Genomic DNA, 24,892 nt, shown 5'->3' on the forward strand with positions numbered 1-24,892 from the left:
TGGAAATATTAAAATATATATATTTTTTCTTTTTTATTGTCTTACCATCTTCAAAAGCTGTTTCTAAATGGGAAAAAATATCAAAACAATTATTTTTTTTGAATTTGATAAGTAATAACTGTTTGGCTTCCAAAAAACATATACAAATATTTAAGAATAGTGCTACTTTGTACTTTGCTATGAAATGATCCCTTAGATTCAATCAACTTTCCTGTGATATAAACCAGTAGAATGACTTGTTATGGGTGCTCCATCACTGGAGGCTTTTAAAAAGATATTGCACAGCCCATTTGTCTAATACATTTTGTACTATACTTTTATATCTGCTATGATGACTTTATGCTAGAGTTGTGGTAGGACACTGTTTGTGCCAGTGGCACTGCTCACATGTGCAATGGTGCAAAGTACGATGCAACTTCCTGTCACAAGTGGTAGCACTGATGTGACAAGCCACATGATGTTTGGTCGCAAGCAGCCAGCAAGCTTTCCTGAAGCCTCCAGAGGGGAAAACACCCTCCCCAAGGCCGAAAATTAGCTGGCCAGCGCACCTGCATGCTGCAGCTGACATAAGGCAATGCCTCACGTCCCCTCCGATATGGCTCCATGTGCCACCTGTGGCCATATGTTCATCATCACTGACATAGGAGAACAAACACATCAGGACAAGATTCAGCAATCTATCTGCATTTAAAATACAAAGGCCACTCTTTTGAAGACAGCAAAGTTCACATTTCGGACAGAAAGGACCACTGGTTTGAAAAAGCGGTCAAATAGGCCATCTATGTCAAAACTGAACAGTCCTCTTTGAACAGAAGGAGAGGAATATCACAACATCTATCTCCAGTCTTCAACACAATCTTTTCAACAGTTCCAAGAAGGCTCCACACCCATTTGCATTATTCAGGTGACCCTGATAACACATATAAACCTCTAGCTCAGGGATGTCAAACTCAAGGCCTGGGGGCAGGATCTGGCCTCCGCAGTGATTAGATCTGGCCCACAGAGCTACCCTGGAAACAGCAAAGGACTAGCCCATGGTGCCTCTGCCAGTGAAAATGAAGTGTGGCTGTCCCAAGCGTTTCACTGGCAGAGAGTTGCAGAGGGCTATCACAGTCAAAAATGGAGCTCACAAGGATCACAGGTGATCCTCCCAAGCTCCGTTTTTGCTGGCAGAATGCTCAGGCTGCCACAGATGCCTCCGATACAAGTGATGCTGAACTGGTCCTGCTCACCTGGCCATACCCACTCTGGCCCACCAAGGTCAAAAACAACCCTGATGCAGCCCACAATGAAATCGAGTTTGAAATCTCTGCTCCAGTTGGCCTTAACGACTGGAAGGACTATGAATCCTTCCATTCCACACAATCCAGCCAGAGCTGAAGAAGCTTCTTGGATGATAAGCAAGAAATCTTCAAAAACAAAACAAAACCCAACAACCCAGAAAGTCCAGTTGCCGCTTGAAAAAAACCCTTTGGGACAATCATGAACTGGATGACAGAAAATCTCCATAGACATACTGCTGTTATTTAAAAAAAATATTTTATTTATTAGCTTTGTATGCCACCCCGTAACATAGATGGTTTACTAAATTTCATATAAAATTAATAGTAAATAAAATGAATACAGGTAGTCCTCAGTTTTTAATACAATTAAAACCAAAATTTATCTTGCTAAGTGAGAAACATTAAGAGAGTTTTGCTCCATTTTATAACTTGTTAAATGAATCAAGTGAATCAATGAATTAACACAGTTAAGTGAATTAGGTGAATTGTCAAATTAATCTGGTTTCCCCATTGACCCTGCTTGTCAGAAGGTTGCAAAAGTGATCCCATGACCCTGAGACACTGCAACCGTCATAAATGTGAATCAGTTTTCAAGTATCTGAATGTATCTGAATGTAAATCATATGTCCATGGACATGCTGCAATAGGCATGTGTGAAAAAAGATAATAAGTCACTTTTTTCAGTGCCATTGTAACTTCAAATGGCCACTAAGTGAACTGTAGTAAATTGTGGACTACTTGTAGATGGATTATCTTCCCTTATAATAAATCCAAGAATATTGATGTCACATCTAATTTATGAATACCCACTGTTTATAAGATATTTATAATTTTAACTATCACCAATGATATTTTTAAATAAACTTGACTATTGTAAAGATAATTGTTCTAAACCAATGAGATCTTTCTCCAGTCTTTTTGCAGGAAGATTTTTACATGCTCTATAATCTAAAATTTTCAATAAGTAAAACTTTCTATCTTGCTTTTAAATTATATTCATGATAATATACTGAGATTATGTATGAGAAAATTAAAGTCATTATAGATCAGTGATGGCGAACCTAGGGCACAGGTGCCACAGGTGGCACGTGGAGCCATAGCTGCCAGCATGCAAGCCATTGCCCTAGCTTGGCTCTAGCACGCTGATTTTTGGCTCACACAGAGGCTCTGGGAGGGCATTTTAGGCTTCCAGAGGGCCTCCAGGTTATAGGGTTTGCCCTCCCCAGGCTCCAAGGAAGCTTTTGGAGTCTGGGGAGGGTGAAAAACAGGCTTACTAGGCCCATCAGAAGTTGGAAATGGGTTGTTTCTGGCCTCCGGAGGGCTTCTGGGAGGGCAGGGGAGGCAATTTTCACCCTCCCCAGGCATTGAATCATGGGTATGAGCACTCACGCAGGCACAATAGTGTGTGTGCATGCACTTTCAGCACCCGAGGGAAAAAAGGGTCACCATCACTGTTATAGACTATTAAATTTGCCAATATCTACATATGTACACACTCAGATCTCAGGATTCCATTCCATTCCTTGCATCTAATGAAATGTAATCTTCAAAAACCTACTTTAGAACAAACATTTAAAATGTCACAAAACTTTGTGTGTTTTTTTCTACCAGTTAACATATTGAAAATTACATTTGGTAACAGGACATAAGAAGTATAAAATTTATAAACTAGAGGTTATTTTATTGATCAAATGTATGGATTAAATTAATGGATTAAATATATATGGTGCCTATCTCACAGAAAGTGATTTTGTGAGGCACACGTTCAATAAAACAATGAAAATAAAATAATCATTATTTAAAACCATTATAAAATAATTATTAATGAAGAATTAAAAATTATAAAGCTAAACTAAACAAAAATAATAGATGCGTGTTAAATTATATGTGTTATATACTTAAGGTTAAATATTGCAATTTAAATCCAACTACTTTGTTGATAGTAGTAAGAAAAATCAATAAGAAAAATCAAGGTATGCCCTTCATTTGACTATTAGTTGCTCAAATATTAGAACTTTGAAAAAATGAGCAATACTGTACAAGTCATACTAATAAATCTTGTCTAAAGCAGCATTAGAATAGAGCTGCATAGACACTTGCTTTAATAAGAAAACCTCATATTATTTAGAAGTCAGGTGAGTGTGTTATTGAAACTAAATTTGTAATAGAAGTCACAAAATCAGTTTTTTTAGAAACTGTCAAATAAAACAGGTCCTTACCATCCATCTTATCAGAAGTATCCTCTTTTTTGGAGTGGCAAGCAAAGAAAGAGGAAAACTTAATATATTAGGCAAACTGTATTGACAAGGAAATATAAAATCTTCATTAAGGCAATTAATGTGATACCTCTATATTGATATGAGTATTTTACAAAAACTTAGATATTGAATATATGCATATACTAATTATTAACAAACAAGCATTTCCTAAAATATTAATGCAACATAGAATCCAGTACAATGATACTAAACAAAAAAAGAATTTTATTATTACCACTGTTATCATAATATCACATAGACATTTGACAGTTCAGGCTAAAATAAAGAGCCAGACTACTTTATTTTTGTAGCATGCACACAAAGCTGTATTTATAGACTGGATCTAAACCTGGTTAGGCATGCTTTATGTCAATACAAATCAGTGGGACTTAAAGTATGATTCTTATGACTTAAAGCTATGGTTCTTATGACTAAAATCTTCCAGATTGTAACACTAGGTGGGGTGTAGGGGAGGGCTCTCAAACTCGCAGCTCGCGGGCCAACAGCGGCTCTCAGGACAATGGTTTGCGGCCCCCACCTCAATATCAAAGTTTAATGTTAGTGCGGCCCGAGTTTGATACGAATGGCACTTTTCAGTGTTGTGTGCGGAGCTGAATGAACCTACCAATCACGATGCTCTCAGAGGCAGAACATCAGCCGGGCTTATTGCAAACTTGCGCCATTACCCCGGGCTCAGAAGCAGAGGCAGCCACAGAAATCGCTACTCAGCGAGACAGAAAAAAAAGTGGAAAAGGCGCAACGGCTAAAGTTTAGCCGCTAAACACTGAAACAATGACACTAAGTGGAATTATATATTACACAGCCCCAAACATGTCTTTTTCAATGCCTTCAGTTAAGATAAAGGTTGGTGATGAGCACAGACAATTTCAAGCAAAGTGGGAAGTGCAATATTTCTTTGTTGAGCACAGAGGCATCCTGACATGTCTTATTTGCACAGAGAAAGTTGCAGTGCACAAAGAATACAAAGAAGGAAGGCGGGAAAAAGGAGAGCTTCATTCTTCGCGCCTCCTTTTTCCTGCCTTCCTTCTTTGGGGCCCAGCAGGAGGGCGCTGAAAACAGCGGCATCGGGCAGTAGCCGGGGGACAGCTGCGAGTGGGAGCTCCAGGTCGGAGGCACCAGCACCGGCAGCGCCCCGCCCAGCTGGAGCTTCCCTGACGTCGGCGGCAAGCGTCCTTTGGGGCCCGGCAGTGGGAGCGGGCGGGTGCCGGCTGCAGCAGCCCCAGGCAGTCACTGGGAGATGGCGGTGGTGAGAGGGAGCTCCAGGGTAGAGGTGGCGGTTGGACGTGCTGCTGGAGACCTACATGCTGGCGCTGCGGGGCTGGCACTGGCTCGCTGGCTGGGCCGGAGGTGCCAGCCCCATGCCCAGCGCAGCGCCAGCATATACGGCATCCAGCAGCACGTCCAGCTGCCGCCGTCAGGACTCCCGCTCGCAGTCAGCCGCTCTGCCGCCACCCTTGGCTACTGCCTGATGCCGCTGTTGTCGGCGTGGTAGAAAGAGAGAGAGAAAGAAAGAAAGAAAGAGAGAGAGAGAGAGAGATAGCAAGAGAGAGAGAGAGAGAAAGAAAGAGATAGCAAGAGAGAGAGATAGAGAGGGACATAGCAAGAGAGACAGAGAGAGAAAGAAAGAGAGATACCAAGAGAGACAGAGAGAGAGAGAGAAAGAAATAGAGAGAGAGACAGAGAAAGAGAGAAAGAAAGAAAGAAAGAAAGAAAGAGAGAGAGATAGCAAGAAAGAGAGAAAGAGAGACATAGCAAGAGAGGCAGAGAGAGAAAGAGAAAGAAAGAGAGACAAAGCAAGAGAGAGAGAGAGAGACATAGCAAGAGAGAGAGAGAAAGAGAGAGAGAAAGAGAGGCATAGCAAGAGAGGCAGAGAGAGAGAAAGAGAGACATAGCAAGAGAGACAGAGAGAGAGAAAAAGAGAAAGAAGGGAAGGAAGGAAGAGAGAGAAAGAGGGAGGGAGAAATAGAGCGAAATGGGAGGAAGAGGGGTTTTTTGTCCAAACCTTTCTTTAGCCCCCCCCCGCCCCCCGCCCCCCCCATTCAGTGTTCCCCAGGATTTTGAAAATATGAATAATGTGCCGTGGCTCAAAAAAGGTTGGGAAACACTGCTCTAGTTTATCAATGTCCTTTTTCAATTGGGGCCCCAGAACTGAACACAGTATTCCAAAGTGTGGTCATACCAAAGTACTGTAGAGAGGAATAATTACTTCATGTGAGTGAGAATCTATGCTCCTCTTGATGCATCCCACACTGTTGACTCATGTTTAATCTGTGATCTACCAATACACCCAGGTCCTTCTCACCTATGCTGCTGCTCAGACATATCAGATAAATAAATATCCCTCCCATTCTATATAATTCTCAGTTCTACCCAATACTGTATATTATTAGGTAGAACTAATTATATTATAATTATAAATTATAAATTATAATTATATATTATATTATATTATATTATATTATATTATATTATATTATATTATATTATATTATATTATATTATATTATATTATATTATATTATATTATATTATATTATATTATATTATATTATATTATATTATATTATATTATATTATATTATATTATATTATATTATATTATATTATATTATATTATATTATATTATATTATATTATATTATATTATATTATTGGTTGGTTGGTTGGATTTGTATGCCGCCCCTCTCCAGAGACTCAGAGCGGCTAACAGCAACAATAAAACAGTGTACAATAGTAATCTAATATTAAAAACGATTAAAAAACCCATTAATATAAAAACCAAACATACATACATACATACATACATACCATGCATAGAATTGTAAAGGCCTAGAGGGAAAGAGGATCTCAATTCCCCCATGCCTGACGGCAGAGGTGGGTTTTAAGTAGCTTGCGAAAGGCGAGGAGGGTGGGGGCAATTCTAATCTCTGGGGGGAGTTGGTTCCAGAGGGCCGGGGCTGCCACAGAGAAGGCTCTTCCCCTGGGTCCCACCAAGTGACATTGTTTAGTTGACGGGACCCGAAGAAGATCCACTCTGTGGGACCTAACCGGTCGCTGGGATTCATGCGGCAGAAGGCGGTCCCTGAGATAATCTGGTCCGGTGCCATGAAGGGCTTTATAGGTCATAACCAACACTTTGAATTGTGATCGGAAACTGATCGGCAACCAATGCAGACTGCGGAGTGTTGGTGTAACATGGGCATATTTGGGAAAGCCCATGATTGCTCTCGCAGCTGCATTCTGCACAATCTGAGGTTTCCAAATATTTTTCAAAGGTAGCCCCATGTAGAGAGTGTTACAGTAGTCAAGCCTCGAGGTGATGAGGGCATGAGTGACTGTGAGCAGTGACTCCCGGTCCAAGTAGGGTCGCAACTAGTGCACAAGGCGAACCTGGGCGAACACCCTCCTCGCCACAGTTGAAAGATGTTTCTCTAATGTGAGCTGTGGATCGAGGAGGACGCCCAAGTTGCGAACCTTCTCTGAGGGGGGCAGTGATTCTCCCCCCAGGATAATGGACGGACAGATGGAATTGTCCTTGGGAGGCATGACCCACAGCCACTCCGTCTTGTTTGGGTTGAGTTTGAGTTTGTTGACACTCATCCAGGCCCCAACATCCTCCAGGCACCGGCACATCACTTCCACTGCTTCGTTGGCTGGACATGGGGTAGAGATGTATAACTGGGTATCATCGGCGTATTGATGATATCTCACTCCATGCCCTTGGATGATCTCACCCAGCAGTTTCATGTAGATATTAAATAGCAGGGGGGAGAGGACCCACCCCTGAGGTACCCCACAAGGGAGAGACCTAGAGGTCGACCTCTGACCCCCCACTAACACCGATTGCGACCGACCAGAGAGGTAGGAGGAGAACCACTGAAGAACAGTGCCTCCCACTCCCAACCCCTCCAGCTGCTGCAGAAGGATACCATGGTCAATGGTATTGAAAGCCGCTGAGAGGTCAAGAAGCACCAGGACAGAGGACAAGCCCCTGTCCTGGGCCCTCCAGAGATCATTCATCAACGCGACCAAAGCAGTTTCCGTGCTGTAGCCGGGCCTGAATCCAGACTGCTGGGGACCTAGATAATCGGCTTCTTCCAAGGACCACTGGAGTTGAAGCGCCACCACCTTCTCAATAAGCTTCCCCATAAAGGGAAGGTTGGAGACTGGACGGTAGTTATTGAGCACGGCTGGGTCTAGGGAAGAAGGCTTCTTGAGGAGGGGGCACACAAGTGCCTTCTTATAAGGAGCCGGAAAGGACCCCCTCCACAAGGAGGCGTTGTCAATCTCCTGGACCCAGCTCCGCGTCACCTCTCGACTGGCCGAAACCAACCAAGAGGGACACGGATCCAGTAGACAGGTGGCGGAACTCACAGCTCCAATGTCCTTGTCCACTTCATCAGGTGTCACCAAGTCAAATTCCTCCCAGACAGATGGGTAAAGACGTTTAGCCCAGTCACCTCAACTGACTCGTTGTCAGTCGACTCTGTTTTACAATTGGAGTCGAGGTCCGCTCAAATCCGAGCAATTTTATTAGCGAAAAACATGTTAAAATCCTCGGCACTACTCTGCAAGGGCTCCCCAACTCCCTCCTGGTTAAGAAGGGAGCAGGTCACCCTGAACAGAGCGGCCGGGCGGGATTCCGCTGATGCAATCAAGGTGGCATGATACACGCATCTTGCCACCTTGAGCGCCACTTTGTAAGTCATAATATGAGCTCTTACAAGTGTTTGATCGGATTCGGACTTACTCTTCCTCCATCGCTAATATATATTATATATTATATCTTGAACACCTGATTCTTATCTAGAAAAGTTATATATTATATTATATATTATAATTATATTATAATTATAAATGAATTGCCCACCCCTGGTATATAGTATACATATGCTGGTGCAGATGCTAAATGAAAAAAGCTGAAATCATAGGGTCATTATCACTTCCCCATAATTCCAAATTATGAAACATTATGATCCTGGAAAGTTCCTTTATCCAATTTTAAGTTAATAATTTATTCAATTGATATAATGCTACCTAATTATTTCAGGTTTTTTTAAAAAAATCCTAAAGTTGTCTAGTTTCTTTCTACTTCTATTTTTATCTATCAAGGAACTTGTTTGCTTTCCATAAAAGGGGATTCATATTTAATAGTTTTATATTTCCAGAGTAATACCATTTCTCCTTCCTCCCTCCCCTCCCTCCTTCCCTTCCTCCTTCCTTCCCTCCATTCTCAGTCTTCCAATTCTCTCCCTGCTCTCCAACCTGATTTCCCCACACTGGGGGTGGGAGAGGCTCTGCCGCAAATTCCCAAAGATGGTTAAGTCAACTTATGGGAAAGGTGGAGAGGGAGAGGCAAGAGCTCCGGTGTAGGCAGTGCCATCAGCCAAGCAATAGGCAAGACGTGACTGCCGCTTTTTTGCTTTTTGCTTCTGCGCGCAGCTGGCAAGGCCGTCCAACTCTACCGTGCAGCTTTTGGAAACGCCATGTGGCTTTTGGTTTTTGCCTGCGCACGTGTATGCACGCGCACAGGTTGGATCGACCTCCACGGGCCGGTCACAGACAACAGGCGGGCTGCATCCGGCCCCCAGGCTACATCTTGCCCAGGTCTGGTCTAGATCATTTATAAATATGTTAAATAGCACTGGGCCTAGGACAGACCCTTGTGGTACTCCATTTGAAACATTCTTACAGTTGGATGTGCAACCATTTATTACTACTCTTTGACTATGATTAGAGTCTTGTAATAGTTTCAGACTTATTTTTTTTTATCTTGCCAGAAAATTTTTGATACTAATCTGTTTAACTCCTCAAAGTATTTCTTCTCCAGCTTTATTAAAATTGTTTGAGGCAGATATAGTAATCTCAGTAGAGCATTCATTTTAATGGTAGCTATTTTTCCTATCAGTGATAGCTGCAGGTTTTTCCACTTTTTCAAGTCAAGTTTAATTTACTTTATCAATTTGGCAGTTATCTTTTTTTATAGTTACACATCTTGCTGATAAATAAATTTCCAGATATTTTACTTTCGTTACTATCTGAATACCTGCCTTTTCCATTAAATCTTTTTTCTGTTTATCTATGAGATTTTTGACTAGAATTTTAGCTATTTCTTTATTTACTTTTAATCCTGCAACTTCCCCACAGTTATTATTTTCTTCATCAATTTGGGTCCAATTTCCTGCAGTTCCTCTATGATAAATACTTAGATCATTACATGCAAACTCAATTTATTTTTCTGGATGTGCTTCTAGTATTCCAATGTATACAAAATTATTCTAATGTTTTTAATTTAGGCAGAAATCTGTTTTGATATAGGTGTATAATTTTGTTCAAAAATCTCTTTAATCTTTCAACTATTACTGATGCACAAATTTCATCATCCATATTTAGAAGTGAAATTGCTCTGTAATTTTTAATCTGCACTAATCTGTATCTTCTTTTATTATAAACATAATATTTGTTTCCATTCAGGATTTTCTTAGCTTCTAGCAAGACCTCATTATAGACTTCCAGCGTTGATGGTTCTAGTATGTCTTCTGTTGCTTGTAAACTTACGTTGGTAGGCCATCTGATTCTGTTGTTCTTCTGTCTCTTAATCATCGCCTCTGTTAGTTCAAACATTGTTATCTTTTCATTTAGGGTTAGGGATATTTCAGATAGTAAGAGTCTGCGGAGAGGGGCGGCATATTTTTCGTGAATTCCTAGCAGCTTGGTAGCCTAGGTTTGTTTTCTGTAGGATGAGTGACAGCGGGATTATAGCGATGATGAATAGCAATGGGGACAAAGAGTCCCCCTGGAAGATGCCCCTTCTGATGTTGATCAGTCCATAGCTTTCATTCCCAACAAAAAGCTCAGTGTTCCAATATTTCATCGCCTTTTCTATGAATTTCCTGATGTTGTCATTGACTCCAATGACTTCCAGGCATTTTGTGATCCAGCTGTATGGCAATGAGTCAAAGGCTTTCTTGTAGTCAATCCAGGTCATATATTGTTTTATTTTCCCGTTCTTACAGTTCTCTGAAATCATTTTATCAATTAGCAGCTGGTCTTTCGTACCTCTGCTTCGCCTTTTATTGCCCTTTTGCTCCACTGGCATGATGTCACTTTCTTCTAGGTAGTCCTGAATTCTGTCAGCTATGATACCTGTCAGCAGTTTGAGCATGGTCGGCAAACATGTTATTAGCCTGTAGTTTCCTGGTATGGCTCCTTTCGATGCGTCTTTCTGTATTAAATATGTTCTGCCAGTTGTAAGCCATTCACTGATATTTCCTGTCTGCAGCATTTTGTTGAACAATTCGGCCATTTTTGCATGCAGGCTGGTCAGGTATTTTAGCCAAAAACCATGCACCTGATCAGTGCCAGGGGACGTCCAGTTCTTTATTTTCGTCACTCTTTTTGCAATCATTTCAGGTGTTATTTCCAGCTGCTGCATATTGCTCTTTGAGAATTTTTTCTCAAACTCTTTTATCCACCCAGCAGTTTTGTTATAGTGGATAAAGGAGTTTGAGAAAAAATTCTCAAAGAGCAATATGCAGTATGATGATGATGATGATGATGATGTCAATACAACACAGCAAACGAGGCCACCATGCTGGACATCACAACCCATCACCAGTCGAGTGCTTCCCAAGTACCTAGGACTGTGTGATGTAGCGGCGAATTATGTTTGCCGATCCCAGTAAAGCAGCCTTTTGCAATTGACAGATGGAGATTTTGTCAATTCCAATGATTTTCAAATGTCTGCTGAGATCCTTTGGCACTGCGCCCAGCTTGCCAAGTACCACTGGGACCACTTTCACTGGCTTATGCCAGAGGCGTTGCAGCTCGATTTTTAGATGTTTGTATTTCACCAATTTCTCTAGCTGCTTCTCCTCAATTCTGCTGTCTCCTGGGATTGCGATGTCGATGATCCATGCTTTCTTTTTCTCCACAATTAGGATGTCTGGTGTGTTATGCTTCAGAATTCGGTCTGTCTGAAGTCGGAAGTCCCCCAGTAGTTTTGCTTGCTCATTTTCAACCACTTTTTCGGGCATTTGTTCTAATTGCCTGTTCTTCTGCCACCAGTATTAGTCCTTCTGTCTCCTTTTTGAGTGTTCCACTTGTAAGCCTATTATTATTATTGTTGTTGTTGTTGTTGTTGTTGTTGTTGTTATTATTATTATTTAGGCAGCCTGGCTTTTTCCAAGTATTATATTATTTTGTCCTCTGATAGTTCCTCTTGATCATACAGATTTTCATAATTGTTCTCAATTATCTCTATTTAGAATAGAATAGTATTCTTTATTGGTCAAGTGTAATTGGACACACAAGGAATTTGTCTTTGGTGCATATGCTCACAGTATATATATAAGATAAATATCATATTATCTCATATATAATCATATATATTATAATCAGTTTGGTGCTGAAGTATATTCTTCTCATCTACCAGACTTTGCATCTGTTTCTTTTCTTTCTCCTTTTTTAATTTATATGCTAACCACCTCCCTGATTTGTTAGTGTTTTCAAATAATTATTATAAACCATAATTAGTTTAACATTCCTAGATAGTGGTTGTTGAACCTAAGCAACATGTTGTTGACCTCCTCCAAAACTCTCCGGACATTTGATATTTTAATGAATTTTATGGTAGGTTACTTACAATGAGTATAGAAATAAACCACCTAGATTTTATATGAATATTATTCATCCCCCCTTGTGGGAAGGGAGAAGTGTTGGTATTTTTTATACCTTGGACTTTTTATACTTCTAATGGATGTTTTTTAATAGTCTTAAATTACTTTTTAATTAATTTTAACTAATTTTAAATTTTAGGGACTTTTATAAATATTGGGAGGTTTTTTAACTGATTAATTTATTAAGGGGGTAATTTTGAATTTTAAGATGGATGATTGCATATGAGTAGTGTATTTTAAGTATTAAGTAGATTTTGAATATTGAATGATTGGAAGTTTGAATATGTGATATGAATGGGATGAATGGAAGGGCCAGCTTACCTGGCGGCCTGAAGGCAGAAGAAGTGGGAGAGGCTATCTCTGGGGTGGTAGAGGGCCGGAATATTCTGGTCCTTCTGGGGAGAGGCAGATATGGCAGCAGACATGGGCTAGGCCATTCTTGGGGAACAAGGGACCGCTGCTTGAAAGCGGTCCCTCGTTCTGAACTTCCGGTGGCAGCTTGATGTACAGCAGCTGTAAGGAGGGAATCTCTCTCTCCCGAGGCTGCTTTTTGCTTTGTTTTCTGAGATCCTTCAAGACACAAATCATCTGGAAGGTGACATGGGTAAAGAGGGGACAACCAGACATCACTGGGTTAAAGGCATTTGTCTCCCAATGTGAAGGGCACCCTCTCTATTGGGACTCAAAGGTGTCCATTGCTGCTGATCAGCATGGCGGACCTGAAGCTTTGACAGCCATGAAAAGAGGAAGCAATCCAGATTGATAGATCAACCTGTTTGCTGTAAGGTGTAAGCTGAAGTTTTATATTTTGGGGATTCTTACATGACAGAACATTGTTACATAATTTAATAATCCAAAAATTGAAAGAACTATAACAGATACAACTGACGGATTCTGAAAAGAAAACCGGACTAGGTGACGGGTAGAAGTATTACTTAAGAGGCGATAGCGAGTGGTGTGAGAAAGACAACACTCCAACCATACAGAAAGGAGTTGTGTAGAAACCTGGTCTGGATGATTATGTTACTTGCTCCCTCAGAATCCAGGAAATCATATACTAACGGAAATTGTATGTATTTAGATATTTAAATTTATTTTTATTATTAGAAGGTATCTGTTATTTGAAAATTAATACGTTTATACAGGTATATAATCTAATTTTCATAATTAATAGAATAGAAATTTTCATATGGTTATTTGGAAAAGAATATTCAAAATACTTGAAAAACAAGATCAGATTTAAAAAAAAATGTCTAGCTATCAACCGAAGGGTAATAAAAAGCACGCGGCAGCAACCTCTAAAAATATCTCCTCTCCTGCAGCTCAGTGTCAAATTGATGAGATGCTGGAGGCAGAAAAAGAAAAGAGCATTGCAACCCTTATGCAAAACATGAATAACACTGTGAATATGATATAAGAGATTATGGTGAAATTACAAGACTTAATAACCAACAATCACACAGAATTGAAAGCAGATATTGTTAGGCTGGAAAATAGACTAGAAACAACTCAGACTGCTACACAGAAAAAATGAACAACATATAATAAAAGTAGAGAGAAGGACTGAGCAGAATGAAAATAAATAGATTATGTAGATCAAAAATTCAATGATACCAACAAAGATCTTGAAAATTCTTTAATTCATCTCAAGATGGAGAGGTCTGCCTACTTCTTAAGATTTCAAAATACAGTGATCCCTCGATTTTCGCGGTCTCGATTTTTGCGAAACGCTACACCACGGTTTTTCAAAAAATAATAATTAAAAAATACTCCACAGTTTTTTTGCTATACCATGGTTTTTCCCACCCGATGACGTCATACGTCATCACCAAGAGTCACTTCTCTGTCTCTTTCTCTTTCTTTCCTGTCATTCTCTGCTTCAATCATTTTCTCATTTCTCTTTTTTTCTCCCCTTTTTTCTATCATTTCTCTCTCTCTTCCTTCCACTCTTCTCTCTCTCTCTTTCTTCCTCTCTCTCACTCTTTTCCTTCCTTTCTCATCTTTCTTTCTCTCTCTCTTTCTCTATCTTGCTTCTTCCTCTCTCACACTCTCTTCCTCCCTCTCTCATCTCTATTTCTCCCCCTCTTGCTCTCGAGCGGCCGGGCGAACGGCGGGTGGCCGGGCGAACGGCGGGCGAGCAAATGGGCGAGCGGCGAGCGAGCAGCCGAGCGAGCGAACGGGAGAGCGGCGAGCGAGCGGCCGGGCGAGCGAACGGGATAGCGGCGAGCGAGCGAGCGGCCGGGCAAGCGAACGGGAGAGCGGCGAGTGAGCGAGCGGCCGGGCAAGCGAACGGGAGAGCGGCGAGCGAACGGGAGAGCGGCGAGCGAGTGAACGGGCGAGCAAACGAGCGGGCGGGCAGGCGGGCAAGCAGCGAATGGCGGGCGAGCGGGTGCTGGGGGGGCAGGGGCAGCCGACATTCAAAGCAATCTTTGTCGGCTTCCACACTTTGTCGCTCCCCGCCTCCACCATCTGCGCATGCGCGGCCATGGAAAAAGGGCGCGCATGCGCAGATGGTGTTTTTACTTCCGCACCGCTATATCGCGGATAATCGATTTTCGCGGGAGGTCTTGGAACGTAACCCCCACGAAAATCGAGGGATCACTGTATAGTACAGTGATTTTCAACCTTTTTTGAGCCGCGGCACATTTTTTACATTTACGAAACCCTGGGGCACATTGAGCGGGGGGGCGGCTAAAAAAAGGTTGGACAAAAAAATTCTCTCTCTCTCTCTTCCTCCCCTTCACTCTATTTCTTTCTCCCTCCCTCTTTCTCTCCCTTCCTTCCTCTTTCTTTCTCTCTCTCTCCATCCCTCTTTCTTTCGCTTCCTTCCTTCCTCTCTTTTTTGCTCTCTCTCCCTCCCTCCCTCCCTCTGTCTTTATCTCTCTCTCCTTCCCTCCCTCCCCCTCTCTCTTGCTTTCTTTCTCTCTCTTGCTCTCTCTCTCTTGCTCTCTTTTGCTTTCTTTCTCTCTCTATCTTGCTTTCTTTCTCTCTTGCTTTCTCTCTCTCTTGTTCTCTCTCTTTCTCTCTTTTGCTTTCTTTCTCTCTCTCTCGCTTTCTTTCTCTCTTGCTTTCTTTCTCTCTTGCTTTCTCTCTCTCTTGCTTTCTTTCTCTCTTGCTTTCTCTCTCTCTTGCTTTCTTTCTCTCTTGCTTTCTTGCTCTCTGAGCTTCGCGGCACACCTGACCATGTCTCGCGGCACACTAGTGTGCCACGGCACACTGGTTGAAAAACACTGGTATAGTAGAATCAGATGGGGAAAATATAGGGGAAATCATGTTAACAATTGTTGCAGGCATTTTACAAAAAAATCATGAAGAGGTGATTAACGAGATTGATGAGGTGTACAGAATACAAACTAATTATGCTCAAAGGCACCATTTCCCCAGGGAGTTACACCTAAGATTCTCAAGAAAAAAGAAGCAAGTTGCTGGGTTGGAGCTAGAATTGGAAAGTGGAGATAGAATAGAGTCAAGTAAAGACGGGGATTATGAATCAAGACAAGTAAATGAGGAGAGGGAAGAGGAGAGGAGGGAATCAGAGGAAGAGACAAATAAGGGAAAAGAAGAGGGAACAAGAACTAGATCTTGCACAGTGGCAGCAATAAACAAATAAAGAAATTTGAACAAACCCTTACTTTTTTCTAGATTTTCAACATGAAATAAAATTATTTTCGATAAATATCAATGGACTTAATAACCCTTATAAGCGTAGAATAATTTTTTTCAAAATTATTTACCCAAAAAGCCCAAATAGTCTGTATTCATATAAAGCAAATCCATAGAAAAATGTTAGAATACCAAAAACTAGGTGAACTATTCGCATTATTAGATGATAAAAAGAAAAGAGGAGAAGCCACATATGTCAAAAAAAGAATTAAAACCTTACAGATACGAAAGGCAGATTTATAGTAATTGAAATTCATGGGAGATAAACTGACATTAGTTAATATTTATGTCCTTAATCAAAAACAATTTTTTTAAAAAAATTGCATGAGAAATTGGTCCATATAAATCCGAAAAACATCTGTGTAATTGGGGACTACAATGGAATAATAAATCCAAAAATAGACCATGGAGTAGTTGGGAAACATAAAATGAAGAGACCTACTCTCCCTGACACCTTTAATAAGTTGGCAGAAGAATTAGATCTAACAGACATATGCAGAAGTAGACATCCGAAAATTAAACAATTTACATTTCACTTTATACCACACAACTCTTTTTCAAGAATCAATATGGCATGGATCAACAAAGGATTCTGCCATAAAATAAAAACTTTAGAAATCAAACCAAATCACTGGGCTGATCATAACCCCCTTCTTATTACTTTCCAAGGAGAAAATAAAAGCTTTAGAAGATAGATTTCTAATACGAAATTACTCTCTGACAAAAATTATATTGATTTGATTAAAAAAGAGACAGATTTATTTTTAGTGGAAAATAAAAAACAACCTACAAAGACACATATAATATGGGACACTCTTAATGCATACATCAGATGAATAACAATATCATATACAGCAAAACAAACTTAAAGAAGAGAAGAAATAATATAACAATGACCTAAACAAAACTAAAAATTTAGAAACAGATTTACAGCAAGAACCGCAAAATAAATATATATATATATTCTCTGATGGATGCCAAACATAGAGTTAATCTTATTGATCAACAAGAATATGCAAGAAATATAAGACAAGCCAGACAAACCTATTTCGAATCAGCAAATAAACCAAGCAGATGGCTGTCCCAAAAAATTACAGGGCACATTACAACACACCGAACAGGAGGGGGAAAAGATAATTTATGAGTATTACAAAGAATTATATACACAAGAAGAGGTTGATATAATGAAAATAATGAGCTATCTATCAGATAGTAATTTTCCACCATTAGAGGAACAAGATAGAATGGCAATAAACAACGAGATAACAATATAGGAATTACAACAAGCTTTAAAATGTCAGAGGAATAACAAATCACTGGGCCCAGATGGTTTTCTGGGGGAATTTTATAAAAAGTTAAATTAAATATTTAAACCTATACTTCTTGAACTATATAATAAAACATTTTAAAAAGCAGAAATACCTGACACTTGGAGAGAATCTTTTTTAAATAAATTTTTATTCACAAATAGAAAAACAGTATAATCCAAGAAGAAGAATAAACGACTATTACAAACATGTAATTAAGAGAAAGAAAAGAAAGGGTAGGGAAAAGAAAAAAAGGAAAAACCTAGCAAAAGGAAAAAAGAGAAAAATGTACAGAGAGAGAAAAAGAGAGAAAAGAAAATAGAAAAGAAAATAGAAAAAGAAAAGAAAATGGTTATATAGTACGTCATTTCCATTTTGTTTGCATTCCTAGTGAATCAAAAAGCAAATTCTATTTATCTCCTTATTGCTTTATCTAATCCATATATCAATTGTTTACATTTTTATTGTGTTATTTATAGTTATCAATTATATCCATATATTATTTACTTATTTATTAGTTATTTCTTCTGGTTTCAAGCCATTCATAAAGATTTTCCCAAATTGTGTAAAAGTCTTTCTCTTGTTTATTTTGTAGTTCAAAAGTGAGCCTGGACATTTCAGCTCAATCCATGAGTTTATTCATAATCATATTATCTGTTGGGAGGTTATTATCTTTCCACATTTGTGCATAGGCTAATCTCACTGCAGTTATTATATGGATGATCAGGTAGTATTTTGATTTTACGTATTGCCCTCTAACAAGCCCTAAAAGATAGATCTCTGGTTTTAATTCTAAATCGAATTGCAATATATCTTTTATTTATCCTTAAATTTTCAGCCAATAATTCCGTGCCAATAATTACTGTTTCTTCTAAATTATCAAATTTTATTAAATAATTATAAATTTTCATTATGAATTTTATGGGTGGGCCTAATAACATTTTGTCTATTATATTTAATTTAGGGCTTATTCCATATTCTTCAGAATCAATTTTATATTTGTTTTGAAGTTGTATGTAATCTATATGTTTCCCTTCAGCTTCTAAAGTTTGTCTAGATTTAAGCTTACCGTCCTTATCTAACAGTTCATCATATGTTATCAGTTTAGTATTTCCTAGTACATTCGGGTATATCAAGGCTTCCATGGTGGATAACCACCTTGGTATTTCTATAAAGTGTTTATTTTTGATTTTCCTCCAAATGAATAGTAAGGTGAATTATTGCGTGTTGTTGAAGTTGTGTGTGTTTAATATTCTTTTTTTCCCAAAGGTGGGCATGCCATTCTTCTAGTAGATTATAACCTTATAGTTTGAGAATTATTTGATTATTTAGTGTGATCCAATCCTTAATCCATAAGAAGCTGTCTGAATGGTAGTAAGTTTCAAGATCAGGTAGGCCAAAGCCAGATTTTTATATTTAATTCTTGGCTTTCTCCCTGCCCATATGAACTTTTATATAACTCTATTAATTTCTTTGAATAATTTTTTTTCTAATTTAATTGGAGCCATTTGGAATAGGTAAAGCCATTGGGGAAGAATATTTGATTTTATAATTGCAATTCTGCCAAGAAGTGATAATTGTATTTTACCCCATTTGCTAGGTCTTCTTTGTGTTGTGATGTAGTTTTATACAATTATCTTCTTTTAATGATGAGTAGCTAGCTGTGAGCCATATGCCTAAGTATTTAATTCTCTTTATGGCTTGCAATCCTGAAATTTTTACTAGTTCCCTTATCTGTGCTTGAGTGCAGTTTTGGGGTAAGAATTTGGTTTTATCTTTCTTAATTTTTAAACCTGCAGCCTTCCTGAATAGTTCTAATTCCTTTAACAGATTGGTTATTAATGATTTTAGTTCTTCGAGGAAGAATACCAAGTCATCCGCAAAAGCTTGGGTTTTATAAATTTCTTTATTAATTTTGGTGCCTTTAATATTCGGGTTGTTTCTAATTTGGTTAAGTAATACCTCAAGTGATAATATAAATAATAGGGGTGATAAAGGGCAGCCTTGTCTTATGCCTTTACAAATTTTAAGTTCATCAGTCAAGTCACCATTTACCCTCACCCTCGCCCTTTGATTAGTATATGTGGCATCGATCATTTTTTCAAATTTAGGACCAAATTTCATAATTTTAATTTGCTGTTTTAAAATGTAAGTTGTCAAAGGCTTTTTGTGCATCTAGAAAAAGCATGGCCAATTGTTTATCATCGTTACCTTCGTAAAATTCTAATACGTTTAGAACTATTCTAGTATTGTTTCTGATTTGTCGTGTAGGTAGAAATCCATTTTGATCGGAATGAATAGTTTTGTTTAAGATTTTTTTAATCCTTTCCGCAATAATTGTCATAAAGATTTTGTAATCCACATTTAACAGGGATATTGGTCTATAATTTTTAATTTGATTTGGATCTGTATAGTTTTTATGAATTAATGTGATGTAGGTTTCTTCCCAGGATATTGGGCAGATTGCTGTTTGTAGGATTTCATTATAAACTTCCAACATCAAATCTCCTATAATATCAATTGTGGCCTTATAAAATTCACCGGGAAAACCATCCGGTCTAGGTGTTTTATTATTTTTCTGCTTCGACACTGCAAATAATAGTTCCTCTTTAGTTATTATATTATTCAGCATATCACAACGTTAATAATTTTGAATTCCTATTTGCTAATTTCCCTTGCCATTTTGACCAAATATCTAAGGCTGCTTTCAAGGGATCGGCTAAGCTATTGATTTCTATTTTACTCCATTTTTTAAATAAAATCTCTTTATTTTTAATATTATTAATCTCCCTTTCAAGTTTCACCCACTTCTTTTCTGTCAATAATTGTAATTCCATTAATCTTTCTATTTGAAATGCTTCTCTATATAATTCTAAACTTGGGCACCCCCATCCTCCATCTTTTTCTCTGGCAATCAGCCATCATTTCCTTGTTCTAGGTTTTTTGTTTCCTTCAATCCAAAAGTTCATTTTGTTATCCCATTCCCTTAATTTTACTCCTGGGAAGGTACCTGGTAAAACTTGGAATAAATACATCATTTTTGGAATAATCATCATTTTAAGAGCTCTTGTTTTTGCCATTTTTCTCAAACTCTTATCTTTCCACTTTTTAATTTGCTTTTGCATTTTTTCCATATTAAAATGTAATTTACCTCAGCAATTTTATTTGGGTTTTTGAATAACCAAATTCCTAAATATTTCATTTTTTTACATCCTAATTTCAATCCTGAAATTTTCGTATCTCGATTTGCTCTTTAGGACCTGTATTTAAACAAATTATTTCTGATTTCTCAATATTAATTGAAAGACCTGATTGATCTTTAAATTCCTGAAGTAAAACCATTTTTTTTCCATCATTTCAATAAGGGTTTCAGACAATATTATGGCATCGTCTGCAAAAAGATTTAATTTCAATTCAAGTTTTCCAATTCGGTAACCCTTCCAGTCCTTATCATTTCTAATTTTATTTGCTAGAACTTCAATTGCCATTGCGAACAACATGGTGGAAAGTGGGCATCCCTGCTTAGTTCCATTTTGAATATTAACTTTCTCTGTTCTATTTCCATTTACCCTAATGTAGGCCGTATTATCCTTATAAATTTCTCTTATAATTTGACAGAAATTTTCTCCCATATTTAATTCCTTACAAAGTTGAAACAGGTAATTATGATTAACTTTATCAAATGCTTTATACACATCTAACTTTAAGACGCATAATTTCTTTTTGGTAGTGGCAGCATGGTGTAACACATTAACATTTCTAATTGGTTCATAAATTTTCCTTCCTTTAACAAATCCATACTGGTCTTCACCAATTATTTTTGGTAAGATACTCTCTATCCTATTTGATATAATTTTCATAAATATTTTATAATCCTGATTTAATAAACTGATGGGGCAATAGGATCCCAGATCTAACAAATCTAACAAATCCCGATCTGGATAGCTGTGGCGAGGGGGACGTTTGCCCAGGTTCGCCTTGTGCACCAGTTGCGACCCTACTTGGACCGGGAGTCACTGCTCACAGTCACTCATGCCCTCATCACCTTGAAACCCAACAACTGTAATGCTCTCTACATGCGGCTACCTTTGAAAAATGTTCTGAAACTGCAGATCGTGCAGAATGCAGCTGCGAGAGCAATCATGGGCTTTCCCAAATATGCCCATGTTACACCAACACTCCGCAGTCTGCATTGGTTTCCGATCAGTTTCCGATCACAATTCAAAGTGTTGGTTATGACCTATAAAGCCCTTCATGGCACCGGATCAGATTATCTCAGGGACCGCCTTCTGCTGCACGAATCCCAGCGACCAGTTAGGTCCCACAGAGTGGATCTTCTCCGGGTCCCGTCAACTAAAGAATGTTGCTTGGCAGGACCCAGGGGAAGAGCCTTCTCTGTGGCGGCCCCGGCCCTCTAGAACCAATTCCCCCCAAAGATTAGAATTGCCCCCACCCTCCTTGCCTTTCGTAAGCTGCTTAAAACCCACCTCTGCCGTCATGCATGGGGGAATTGAGACCCTCTTCCCCCTAGGCCTTTACAATTCTATGCATGGTATGTATGTATGTATGTTTGGTTTTTTATATTAAAGGGTTTTTTAATTGTTTCTAACATCAGACTACTATTGTACACTGCTTTATTGTTGCTGTTAGCCGCCCCGAGTCTCCGGAGAGGGGCGGCATACAAATCCAATAAATAAATAAATAATAAATAAATAGTAATAATCTCGGATGTCTTCCATGACTGTGGAATATTAAAGGTTTGAAGTATGTTATTAAAACATTTCTCCAAATATGGTAATAATTGAATCACATAAGTCTTATAGTATTCCCCTCTAAATCCATCTGGGCCTGGAGCTTTAGCAGGTTTCAACCCATTAATAACTCTAATAATTTCTTCATTTGTTATTTTCCCATTTAATATTTGTTTGTCTTCTTCGATTAGTTTCTCCTTAACCTCTATATTTTGCAGAATGACTTGATCTTTTTTATATAACTTTTCATAAAACTTTCATTATTTTTTGCAATTCATCATTACTACGTTTTATTACACCTTTTTTATCCTTTAATGCAGCAATGCAAGATTTTTCTTTTCTTTTTTAAAATAATTTGCCATTTGTTTCATTGATTTATTCCCCCATCCCATAATTTTCTGCTTTGCAATCTCATTTTATTCCATTGTTGTTTATCCATAAGTCTCAGTTGCTTATTTTTAATTTTTAATAAATTATTCCACTCCCTATTTCTTGTGATTCTCAATCTTTCTTGAGTTAACTCTATTTCTTTAATTAGCTTTTTCCTTTCTACTTCCCTTTTTTTAAATATAGATTTCAGTACTAATACAATTCCCTCTCATAAAGGCCTTATCTGCATCCCAAATTATTGATTGCTTCATATTTCCCGTATCATTTATTTTAAAATATTCAGTCAATTCTTTTTGGAGTTTGAATTTATCTTCTTCTCTTACCGACACAAGAGGTTTATATCTCCATATTTTTTGTTTATTATTTAAATCAAATACAATCACTGCTAATAATGGGGTATGATAACCAAATGCTTTCAGTTTCAGCTCTTTTAAGATATGCATTCCCAGTTTTATTCATTAATATATAATCAATGCAGCTAAACTTATTGTGCCTAGCTGAATAAAACGTAGCTCTATTTGTCGCTTCAGCATGAAGATCCAACATACCTAATTTATTTAAAGGCAAATTATTTTTCCCCTGTTTCTCTGCTGTCAATTCAATATTAAAATCACCTGCCAAAATCACTATGCCTTCTGCAAAGTTATTCAATTTGTGCTTTGTATTTAATATAAATTGCTTTGTATTTGCATTTGGGGCATAAATTACTGCTAATGTTATTACCTTATTATTCATTTTTCCTTTAATAAACAACATCCTTCCCTCCTTGTCCCTTTTAGTCTGAATTGGTTCAAAGGGAACTCTTTGTTGTATTAAAATCGCTACTCCTCTGCTTTTAGTATTCCCCCCTAGATTCATATATCTCTCCCCAGTCATTACAATTAATTAATTTATCTTCTCTTTTCCTCCCTTTATGTGTTTCTGATGAAAATAAGAAATCTACTTTTTTGTCCCTAGCCAGTTTCATAATTCTATAACATTTATTCTGTGATGACATTCCATTCACTTTTAATGACATCAAAATCCTTTCACCCATTCCTTTCAGATATATTTCTCTCCTCTGTAAAGTGAAGCATATTGGAAGATTCTTCATTTGTAGTTTTAAACCCCTCCCTCAACATTCCCCCAAGGGGGAATCAATGGAAAAAAACTCCAAGTGGCACCCATGGCTTTGCTATCCCTCAAGGACTCTCTAAAAAATTACCCATTTAAGTAACAAATAGTAATCCTCAACCCCCCCTCTATTCCTTCCTTTCCCCTTATTAAGTATTGAAAGGAAAGAGAATACCCAAAAAGCTAATCAGCTGGGAACAACAATGCCAATTATACAATCCAGTGCTTATTTCTTTCTTTGATGTGTAGCTTGCCCCTCCTCCTTCTTTCCCTTCTCTCGGAGTAAAGCTAGTTCCTTTTCTAGTGCAACGATTTTCTCCTCCTTCGCAGACTCTTCGCTGGTAGGATCTTCTGTAGATAAATCACAAGTCACATCTCCTGTTCCTTCTCCCCCATCAGCTCCAGTTATCTCCTTTGTTGACGTTGCCTGCTGATTTATATCCAGATTTATTCCCAACTGTCGAAGTATTTCCATTCCCTCCTCCAGAGAACTTGCCAGATAGGTTTTAGTACCTTTGAAGACCAGAATCGTAGCTGGGTGTTTCCAAGTAAAACAAACATTGTTCTGAAAAAGCAGGTTTGCAACAGGTCTCATCTGATTTCTTGCCAGCAGCGTTTGAGCAGACAGATCTTTCAAGACACGGACAGGAGAGCCTTTGTAATGGAGATTAGGAGTTTGTTTAAGCGCTCTAAAAACTTCTGCAGCCCTCCGCTCCAAGGCAAATCTTACAACAATGTCTCTTTGATTGCCTGAGTTCCAAGGACCGTAGACCCAATGAACTCTTTCAAATTCATTCAGATCCACTTTAATTTTGTTTTCTAGGAGCCATTGATAAATCAATTGAATTAAATTCTTATTTTCAGCAAAATCCTGTTTTTAAATCCTCTCAAATGTAAGTTTGATTTTCTTTGCCGGTCTTCTAAATTGTTTATACGCTGCTCTCGTTTTTTTCTATCTGCCTCAAGTCTCGAGATCCTTGCCTCCTGATCTTTAGATTGGACTTTTAATTCATTCATACCGTTTGTCACTTCTTTCATGGCTAATTGCATGTCTTTGAGTTGTTGTCCTACGTTTGCAAATGCCTGGAGGAGTGTATCCATTTTTTTCCCCAGATCTGGAAAAGTCGCCATTTCCCTTTGTCTTTTTTACTCACTTTTTTAATGGTAAAGTTTTGGTCTGTAACTCCTCTATTTAGCTGATCCCAGCAGGTTTTCCAAGTCTCTTTTAAATTCTCTACCTCTCAGTCCACTTTTCACCTAGTTTGAGAGGGCTGCTAAGGGTTAAGATTTGTTTTCTCTAATCACATCTGGAGAGCGTTCCGTGGGAGCGTTTACTCTCAATGCATGCGCAAATGCAACTTCCTTCTATCTCTCTCTTAATATAGGTAGCAATACCTCTTTTTTTTCCTTTTTGTCCAGGGCAGTAAA

General features: G+C 38.4%; 1 protein-coding gene across 1 annotated transcript in view; it reads right to left on the reverse strand.

Annotated features, from left to right (window-relative positions):
- Positions 1-24,892, reverse strand: part of CLASP2 (cytoplasmic linker associated protein 2) — an 817,644-nt gene that overhangs the window by 292,025 nt on the left and 500,727 nt on the right. Inside the window, exons 17-18 of the mRNA XM_070727408.1 lie at positions 3,503-3,526; positions 46-63 (exon numbers count right to left, since the gene is read on the reverse strand). Coding sequence (XP_070583509.1) covers positions 46-63; positions 3,503-3,526 — 42 coding nt within the window. The remainder of the gene's footprint in view (positions 1-45; positions 64-3,502; positions 3,527-24,892) is intronic.

Source organism: Erythrolamprus reginae, chromosome Z (assembly GCF_031021105.1).
Source record: "Erythrolamprus reginae isolate rEryReg1 chromosome Z, rEryReg1.hap1, whole genome shotgun sequence".
Lineage (NCBI taxonomy): Eukaryota > Metazoa > Chordata > Lepidosauria > Squamata > Dipsadidae > Erythrolamprus > Erythrolamprus reginae.